The 10,276-nt window shown below is 30.7% G+C and overlaps 2 protein-coding genes across 4 annotated transcripts in view; one reads left to right on the forward strand and one right to left on the reverse strand.

The window, feature by feature from the left end:
- Positions 1–6,629, reverse strand: part of LOC130443026 (CAD protein) — a 50,747-nt gene extending 44,118 nt beyond the window's left edge. Inside the window, exons 1-3 of the mRNA XM_056777470.1 lie at positions 6,437–6,629; positions 4,015–4,153; positions 957–1,233 (exon numbers count right to left, since the gene is read on the reverse strand). Of these exons, the coding sequence (XP_056633448.1) occupies positions 957–1,233; positions 4,015–4,153; positions 6,437–6,542 (522 nt within the window). The 5' untranslated portion in view covers positions 6,543–6,629. The remainder of the gene's footprint in view (positions 1–956; positions 1,234–4,014; positions 4,154–6,436) is intronic.
- LOC130443028 (pyridoxine/pyridoxamine 5'-phosphate oxidase-like) lies at positions 4,822–9,990 on the forward strand. Of its 3 annotated transcripts, none has more exons than XM_056777474.1 (6): positions 4,822–4,895; positions 8,932–9,094; positions 9,244–9,343; positions 9,405–9,476; positions 9,533–9,732; positions 9,787–9,990. In XM_056777474.1, exons 2-6 carry the CDS (start codon positions 8,958–8,960, stop codon positions 9,914–9,916), a joined length of 639 nt encoding a protein of 212 aa, XP_056633452.1. In that variant the 5' UTR covers positions 4,822–4,895; positions 8,932–8,957; the 3' UTR covers positions 9,917–9,990. The 3 variants fall into 3 exon arrangements, with proteins under 3 accessions (XP_056633452.1, XP_056633453.1, XP_056633450.1); XM_056777475.1 differs by lacking the exon at positions 4,822–4,895 and adding an exon at positions 7,208–7,226; XM_056777472.1 differs by lacking the exon at positions 4,822–4,895 and adding an exon at positions 8,279–8,555.
- Positions 9,991–10,276: the final 286 nt, after the last annotated feature.

Genomic DNA, 10,276 nt, shown 5'->3' on the forward strand with positions numbered 1-10,276 from the left:
GTAAGTCAGAGTAATATGTCGCGTTGTATTTGATTCCTTAAAGTCAGTCGAGAAGATCCCTCGCAATCCCCAAAGTTTGTAGCCATCACTTTTTTGGTGATTTTCGTGACCTTTACTTTTTTGGTACGGGTTCTCCTCTACGATACCACTTCTCGGAATCTCTTTTGCCTGTCGAATAATAGTAAACAGCATAATTTGATCACCTGTTGCAATTGATCGGATTACACTTTCTTATTCCACTCGGCAAAGCTCTAAAAATCGCTCACAACATTCTAAATGTCGCTGTTTTTGCACCTACCTTGCACTAATGTTTATCATATTTAAATACTGATATAAGATCCTTAGAACACTTATTTTGGAGATGCCGGTCTGTGCTGCAATTTATTTCGGTTTTAGGCGCCGGTCACTGGAACAATTTCTTCCACTAATTATGTAGTAGTCATCATTACAGGACCTCCCGCACGTGGATCATCTTCTAATGATTCTTGTCCTATACAGAACAACTTGACCAATTTCTAATTGTTGAAAATGATGAGCACAAGTCACCGTAATCAACCTTTATTCTGTTTTTGACTTGTGTTGATGTTAATTCTCAATCCGAGACATTTTTCAGAACAACTTGACCGAGTGGCCATTCTAGCACTACTATAATAAAACGGATCGAAGCAACAAGTTGAAACTTTGTGTAAACCTTGTTCAGAATTGTCATTGGCGCGTGCACAAAGATTTTGGCGAACGCACTCTACTATATGAGGCCAAGAACTCATGGACTGTACTATGTATACTATTATGGTATAAGTTGCACTTTTGGTTTATAGTTCAATTGCTCATAATTTCACAATTTCCTATGAGCTATTTGGTTTTCATGATTGTTTTATAAAATTTCTATACTATTATAACATAAACATTGTGTGGAAGAGATCGTGGAGAACTTAATAAATTATATTATATCTCACCTTAACAGAAACTTCTGCAACCAAATTTCTCGTATTAGGATCTTTAATTTTGCAAGGGTCTTCTGGTATTGATAAAGTGAATACAATTTTTCCTAGTATTGTACCTTTTTCACGAATTTTTTTAGTAAGCTGTCTTGTATCCACACCTTGAATTCCAGGTACATTTTGTTCTTTCATCCATTCTGATAATGTTTTTTTGCTACGCCAATGACTCGGAGAGTCACAATGTTCTCCAACAACCAATGCTGATACCCATATACGATGTGATTCGAAAAAACTAAAAACAACTCAGTTTTAGGCAAATCCCCCAACAAATTATAATTTGCCATCAAATTTTCAACTGTCTTTATTCTAAGAAAAACGATATCGATATACGAAGGCCGTTTTATTTAAACCTCCGATTGTTCCGTGTAGACGCTACGCGGGCATGCGCTGTACGCGATCGCGAAGCTCTCGCATTATATACTCCTCCATTGTTGACATTCAGGCGTCAGTCGGCGTTGTGCTACAGCCACGTAAGCATGTCCGCTATTATTGATGCTCCCGCCAAGTGTGATCCGTTTTCTACAGGTTGAAGACCATAGCGCTGCAGAAATCTATCGGAGAATGAGTCGTGTGTATGGGGAAAACTTCATGAGTGATTGGTGTCGAAAGTAATAATGTGAAGGGGGTCAAGGACGCAAATCTGTCGTTTCAGATAACCTGGTTGAACGAGTTGACAGTATGGTTATAGAAAACCGCAGATTCACCATTATTGCTTTGTCTACGGAATTTCCAGAAGTTTACCAATCTTTTGATAATAAAATTTTTGTTTTATATGAATTTGTCTTTTATGTATAGCCTATTGGAGGTTGAAAAAAAACGGCCCTCGTATATTGGTTACGTGAACCCTAAACACACTATCAAAACAAAACTTCTTAGCTTTTTTCGGTAAAACACATTCACCCGATATATAGTTATTTTGCTTAAGTGAACATTCAACTTGTAATAGTACACCAAACTGAATGGAAAAAAGTACTAACAAACGCTCAAAAATAAAAAAACATTTTTTACACGTATAGAGCAAGGTATGCGAGTCAGCAAAACCCACAGACCTAACCTAACCCACAGATCATACCCTAAGAAGAAATGCAAACCCAGTTGTTATTCAGTAGAAACAACAAGGGATATTTTCGATGCCAGTGTATTTACAGCAAATGAATGTTCTTGGTTTACTATCCAGTCATAAACTTTGGCATAACTGTGATCTTCATAAATGGAAGTAGACAATGAAGGCAGATCAGAGGTAGGAATAGATTAAATAGCTTCATGCTTAAAATTTTTTCTATAGAAATTTGTAAAATAACTTTCACACAAGCGATAATTTGATGTTGAACATTGAATTTTACAAAATATTTCTGATTTAAGACACACATCAGGAAAGCGTTTGGGAAATTGAAAAAAATGTTTATTTATCTTGACAATTGACATTGACAGTAATGACACATTTTTATTACACCAACGTCACGATTGGTAAGTGGCAGAACTAAATTTGTGATACCGAAATTTACATGCAAGTTGACCTTCTTATTGGGTATGTTTTGTGGCAAAACCGCTAAGTTGCAGGGCGAGTCGGTACTCGGCCCAATAGCTACCCCATTCACCACACCTAGCGAAACGTCTGTTCTCTGTTTAGTTTCGAGATTTTGACAGGCGCGGTTTCAAGGGGGGTCACGGGGATGATGACCTCCCCAAACTGTCTTATTTTTAGAAAAAATTTTAGGGAACCGTCAAAGATTCGGTACACATTGAGTGAAGTACCGAAATTAAAGGAAGACAACTAAGCAGTCGCATATGGAATGTTCTGATCACAGTTTTACTTTTCCTTTTCTTTCTTTTTTTTTTTTGTTTTCATAAACCCTCAAACTAAGAAAGAACTTGAAACCGCTCATGCTTTTGATACCATTAAAATTTTTGTAAAGGGAAAGGCGATACTGTTTCAAATATAGTAAGTGAATGTTTTAAATTCTACTTACTGATGTAAAAAAGAATTTGCAATCAATTTGGGGGGAGGGTGCTACGAAAACGATACACTAATAAAGATACCTGCTTTTTTGTTCACATTATACATTTATCAACTATCAGTACCACCGATGAACAAAAGTTCATTTTGAAAATTTAAGTTTCTGTTGATTGTTTTATCACTATTATATTACAAAATAGCCTCCAATTTAGTATAAATAGAATTTGATGGATGCAAATCAACAAATATTACTTTTATTGCGCTACTATAATAATAATAATAATAAATATCCAAATTTCCAAATAATTCGAGACAATTGCTCAATGGTTTTATCAGAAAGATTACTTTTTTTATCAACTTTATACTAAATTAAAGACAAACATATATTTGTAGTAGGTCTGTACATAGCAGAAAGAATACCTTTATAAGGCATCTTACGTTAGAGACTAAATTGTTAAACAAACTTATATTGCCATGGTGTATCTCCTTCGGTGTTGAAAAGGCCTGGAGCTTATTTCTCCTTTTCTTTACTTATTTTGTTATTTGTCTGCCCCTGAATTTATCGATATTCCTTAAGTGGCTTATATCTATCCTCCAGCATCCAGGAATGACTTCACCGCTCGCAGTGTTCTCTTCATCTGGTCGAGTACTGCGGCGAGCTCAAACAAAACAACAACTGGTCCGAGTAGCTCGTCTACTCGAGCCGTGTAAACTAAGCTTTAGCTGAACTAGAGAATAACACTAAATTGAAGAATAAACTATAGGCAATTGGGCATACATTTATGTATTTGTGTTTAGCAACTAGTAGGTTGTGTTGCCGTGTTCATTATTTACTGAGAGAATTTAGCTAAAATGACTAAAAGATGACGTCCACAACACAAGATAAAATCACTGCCAACAATGAATGTGTATGAGACTTTTATGCTCGATTTAATCATTTAAAAACCGCCCTAAACTCTATAGTTTCACTTAGCACATAATCCAGAAACATTTTATAAATTAAAATTTGAGAAGAACGTCTTGAGGAACTTTGAAATATACCACAGCGTTACTTACTATGGTAAACCATTTTCATCTTTCTTCTCTTCGGGAACTCCGTAATTTCCAATGAAAGGATAAGTAAGAATCAGAATCTGTGAATGGTAACTGGGATCTGTCAGTGATTCCGGATATCCTACCATACCAGTTTGGAAAACTGTAAGAACATAGCACTTGTTTAGTATACAAAAATTGCGATTTTTATATTTTATTCCATAGTTTTAATCACTTTAACATATTAAGTGTAACTAATAATTAATCTAGATACATCTTTACTTTGATTTATGGGTAATATAGAATCATCTTTATTATTATCATCATAACAGAAATGTTGTTACCAATCGATAACTGAAACGAAGACAAGGAGGATGTTAATAATATATATTCTGTTTGGCATTTAGGTAAAGAATTCAGTAGGAAGCGTTCAACAATTAGAGACGTGTTTGATTACCTCTTTAAGAATCACAAAATATTTAGAAACTATCGTCAAGACCACACATAATTCTTTAAAAGGCTTGCTGTGACGATAACCTCGAAGAATTGCTCCGTTTAATTAGATTATTTTACCACTAATAATTCGCATTCAACCTCTAACTGTACGTAATATTGATTTAACGATTTCCAATAGCTACACTAGATTTTCGCTTTTTTTTAGAATGACTAAATAAACTATTGAACCACAACAGTAGTTATTAACAGAAAGATAGAATCGTTTTGATACATCTTGTATATTAAACTCTTTATTGATATGTTTATCTTTTATTTTGTCTATTAGAGGTATTATCAATAACAAGGTCAAAACATAAATATATTTAATACACATACAAAAACAACTGTCTGGAAAAGCTTGTTTATAGACCTGTTAACACTAGTGCAGAACCTTCAAGCCTAACTCATCAGTAGGTATAAATATATTCTTTAATATTTTTTTTTATCCTTAATCCTTATTAATTCAACTACAATGTAGTTTTTTCTTACTCGTTTTTGTAGTTTTTCTCTCCAGATACAACTGCGCTCACATTTATTTGGTTTGAATATACCAGCTCTATTTATTTACTTTTATAGAAGCAGTTTCCACGATTTAGTGTGTTTGATTAATTAGTTTCAGTGTAAGTTTAAATTTCAATAAGTTTCTGTGTGTAATAATTTTGGTAGACTCCAAGAAAAATCTTTTACCTGTACAAGAATTTTTAACTTCTAATTTGTATGTATAAAATAACCACTTTATATTAAATAGCTATATTCAAAAGGTTATAAAATATAAAGTGATGATCTCGAGATTTGGATCAATAAGGTATTATTGAAATAAACGGTTTTATAAAACGAATCCAACCCATCATATCTATATCGCTATCGCTCATAATTAACTTTTACTAAAAATACCAGTAGGTAACATTTAAATTTACCTAAGCCTAATCACTCGATTTACACATTTTTTGTTGCTTAGAAAATAACTAAAAACAACTTCACATGGCATTTTCGATATGTGACGAATAAAAATTGTTTTAATTGAATAATAATAAAGATAATACTCTACTATTGACAAGGAATAGTGCGTCGCAAGCGTCTGCCTTAGTTATATAAATATATAAACACAAACAAGCCTTGAGATATTTTGTTGACAAACGCAATTGATTTCGATTTTATTTCATTTCTTGAATGATTACATACGTAAATATTTTTCAAAAAGTATAAGTCTGAAACGATTTGAGGGAGGGAGTGTGTAGGTGAATTTTATAATCAAGTGTTGCTTTCTAATACTTGATTGCAAATTAAAAATTAAAACGTACAAAAATAAAAATTCTGTCAAATGGTTTTTTTATTCCATAATTGGAATTATTATTTAGAGTGTAATGTTTGATTTATATTATATTGTTTGAAATTCATTTTAGTTCTCTTATGCTGAATACCTAACAGTAAACTATTTTCAAATAGAAATTATTAAACTGTGGAAAAAGGAAAAATCATGTTTGCAGCTAACATCTACTGTTAAAAAATTATATATTGCTATTCAATAGAGCACTTCGTTTTATTTGAAGAATTTTCTAATCTATTGGAAAACTAAATAATAATTTTTTATGGAAGCATCATTTTTTGTTAATATTAACTAGTTAATAGTTTTTAATATTTAACCTTTTTAACAACAAAGAAATTTATTTATTAAATTATATATTTAGTTAACTCAATTTGCACACTTCCCGTATATTTATTTTGTGTTTTATTTCTGTGTACTACTTTAATTGGTATTATAATATACTGATTATATACAATAATATTAATTTTCATTTATTTATTATTTATAAATACATCTAAGAATTTTAAATAAGTGTGAAGAAAATACATAATAACAAAGAATTTTGAAGCTACACAAAACAGTGTTTATTAACTTTATTTGATCATTCATAACCTCAAAAGATAATATAACACGTGTTTCTCGTACCTACTTCCCCTTCTACGGGTGTCTGAGCGCCAAATGATTCTCCTGGTAGAATTGTACCGTCTTCCAACACTAAAAAACACGGAACAGAGTTTTCACGATCAGCCATTTTCTCGAAAAACTTGGAAATTGGATAATTTTTATAAAACAAATCCCGCAAGCCGGTACTGAATCGACGAACACATGCAGTCAATTGTTGACTGGCTGTGTTTGGGAATTATTTATCTACAATAAAGTTTATGTATACAGCATGTCCCGAAATGGAAGTTGTGGAACGGGTTTTGAAATTACAAACTTTTTTTTCTAATTGTTATCACAATTATATACGTATGTAGACATTCATTTAAAATGATATATATTGTAAATAATTTTAACTTTGTAGCAAAGTCTTGGATTATTTTTGTTAAATTTATTCTATAAACTTTCATTCAGTGGGTGGGCAAAAGTAATAAATTATAGGATTCAGATAAACTTTATTTATCAAAAAATAGGCAATTAAAATTTTCCAATTATCATTGCTGACAATAATATTTGAAAATTTTCTTGTATAGTATATCTAGTCTATGTGAAGACTTGGAAAAGCAAAATTGTTAAACTCACTTTCCAATTAGTATCTTTATATTATTTAAGACCTATTATAAGATTTATCTAAATGTACATGTGAAGGACAACCTATATATAAAGATAATTGAAATTGTTTGAACGAAATCACTTCCAAGGGTCCGTCTACAAAACTCTTGAAGGACAATGGTTTCGGAAACGGTAAATGTGTCTCTACCTGAATAGAGTGTAGGTGGGTAACAAAAAGTTACTTTTTATTTAATCATTTTGTTATCACTTTAATGAAAATGAAAAGTAATAACTCTATCAAAATTCTATTAGAAATTCTTTTACTAAAAATATGCATAGGTATTTAATGCAAATATGTAAAATTTGTAACAGATATATAATTTTTAATTATTCAAGTAATGGATTTAGTCTTTAGATGGAGTATATAAGAATATAATATTACAAATATACCAAGTGATAAAGTTCAAAAATTAACCTTGTTGTTTCTATACTAGTGAATTATATACCTCACGAGAATTTCTTCTATGAGAATAAATTAGTTGATTTTCATTTAATTATTTTGTTATATAGGCAGCAGAATGCGTTTAGAAAATATTGATTTTTTAAATTGTATTGGATATTTTATAGCATTTATATTTAATAATATTTATCCCTAAATATATATTTAGTCCTCAAATATATAAAATTCTACATTATTTTTAAATTATAGAAACAATAAACAAATTTCAATCTAAAGCCCGGTTCACATTATTTCAGTATAGTAATCCAGCGAGCTTATTCAGCCACATTATTCCAATAGATCGCATACTTTTTATTTTTTACATCCTCTACTGTAAAACCTTTCTATCGCAGATTTTTTGCAGGGCAAGTACAAAAACAAATGTTCTTTGTACAAGAAAAAACAAACTGATGAGTTTGGTTTTCAGTAAATTTCATCGTTAGGAAGTACCTTTAGAATAAATAAACTGTTATTCTATTCAACTGGACTGGATTGATTTCTGGAATCGTATATTACAGTGCAGGTCACAGTATTCTAAAACCATTCCAGCGCCGGACTTGAATAATGTGAAACGGGCTTTACTTTGAAATTTCTTGAACCAGTATGCAGTTATTGCACGATTGCATATATATTATATTATGTTCGAAATTTATTAGATTTTTTGAGATTATTTGAAATTAAACATCAATTTTTCATTTGTAAATATTTCTTTATTTCTTAACAATAGAATATTTTTGTTTGGTTTGTTGAATGTGCTACACGTATGCAACCAACATAACAGTGATTAGCACGTCAAAATGTGAAAACAATTTAATTTTTATAGTAGTACTTATATGATTTATTTAACTGAAATTATTTACATTTTAGGATTAACTTATTATTAATGATGTTTTATTGGCGTTATATTTTTAGTGCCACTAATTAAAGTTCTTTTACAAATAATATATTAAGATTGATTTAATGAAAAATATATTACACATATGTTCTACAATTTATATTCTTCCAAATTATTGCCCAACTACTCTTTTATTAAAAAACTTCTGTTAGTGAAAGGTAAGTATTCATTTATAATTGTCTATAAGGTAAGCTCGTGAATCAAATTGATTATAGACGATGGAAAGATGTTTTTATAAGGAATCGGAAACTCGAGAATAATGATCTCGAAAAAGATAAATTAGAAAGCATGTGATAGATTTCAAAACAATTGCCCTATTTGGTTCCACAAGAGGAAAATATTTTCTTCTAAAGATCAAAAAGAATTTGATGTCTGAAAACATATAATGTGCTATTTTTTTACTAATGGCATAATAGTTTATCAAAGATAAAACAGAGGTTCTATAATTTATAATTTGATATTTTTTTGTGATTGATTGATTCCGAATGAGCAAACATTGAACATCTTTCTATATTCATTTTTGTTTATTTTCAGGTTCATCAAAAACAAATAAAATTAAAATGACTGATTGGTCTGGAATAGCATATATAGATATTAAAGAAAATACGAGCCCCTTTGCACTGACAGCTGAATGGTTTGATGAAGCAAAAAAATATGGAAACTACAAACTTGTATTCAATTTGGCAACAAGCACAAAGTAAGTTATTTATACTCACATACATCTGTTTAAGGACCTAAAATAGGATAGGGCATAAAGTTTAACTCCACTTTTCATAACTTTAAATCTCAATAAACAATTGCCAGAATAGGAAATTTGTTCTATAAAAATTATTTGATATATTCTAGATCTGGAGAGGTGTCTAATAGATTTTTGGTACTGCAAGATTTTGTCAATGATAAATTCAGATTTATATCTAACGAAAATTCTCTAAAAGGTCAAGACATGGTAAGACAAATAATGTAATGATTATATATATAATTGAATTAGATGAAATTGCTATTTTTAGAAAGAAAATCCAATGGTAGCAGCATGTTTTCTCTTAAAATACTCGAAAGATGGAAATCAAATCACACGGCAGGTATCTGATATATCATTCGAGTGTAGTTCTACCATTTAATTGTTTCATTTCTGTAGTTAAGGTGCCAAGGTATTATCACAAAAATGTCCTACGAAGAGGCATCAGATTATTACAAAAAGGATCCTTTATATTGTCAAATTAGGTCTCATATTTATAGGCAAGGTGAAATAGTCGACTGGAATGAACAAAAACAAAAATATGATGAATTAGTCCGAAGGGTTGAAGAGGGCGTTACGTTGACGATGCCAGTATATCAGTAGGATATATTCAAAATCAAATATTAATTGTTGTTGATAATTTCTATTTTCAGAACTGGTTATGAAATTTCTCCTTTCTCGTTTGATTTTTATGATTCTGCAGGTGATCAAATTGCAGATAGAATCGTATTCAAGAAAAATGAAGAAAATGGTTGCTGGGATTATCATCGAGTGGCGGCCTGAGTGTTTAATATAAATAATCATTATATAATAAATTGAAAAAATAATATTTTGTTGAATAAAAGTATCGTTGCATTTTCTAGTTTTTCATTTGTTCCTCTGTTTACCTTTGATTTAAACAACCCATGGTCTTTGGTATCTGCACTAGTTCCAGATAGTTGATAAATACTGAATTTAGTAGAAGCATTCAACATTTTCCAAAATTCTTTATACAATTTTTAAAATTTCAATTAATTACAATCAAAAACTAATGCAACGCATTATTAGGCTCGGAGTGGAATCATTTGGGGCCTTCATCTAAAACTTGCAAATGGGCCCTATACTGAGGGGAAAATTAGGTGCTTGGTTTCACAGTTTTTTTTG

The sequence above is a fragment of the Diorhabda sublineata genome, chromosome 4 (assembly GCF_026230105.1).
Source record: "Diorhabda sublineata isolate icDioSubl1.1 chromosome 4, icDioSubl1.1, whole genome shotgun sequence".
In the NCBI taxonomy this organism is placed as follows: Eukaryota; Metazoa; Arthropoda; class Insecta; order Coleoptera; family Chrysomelidae; genus Diorhabda; species Diorhabda sublineata.

Excerpts from the sequence above, each read along its gene's own strand:
- LOC130443028 (XM_056777472.1), top strand. The coding sequence starts at position 8,483 with ATGTTCTACAATTTATATTCTTCCAAATTATTGCCCAACTACTCTTTT. Across the intron at positions 9,477-9,532 it reads GAAATCAAATCACACGGCAG|TTAAGGTGCCAAGGTATTAT; the intron begins GTATCTGATATA and ends TCATTTCTGTAG. Across the intron at positions 9,733-9,786 it reads TTGACGATGCCAGTATATCA|AACTGGTTATGAAATTTCTC; the intron begins GTAGGATATATT and ends TTCTATTTTCAG.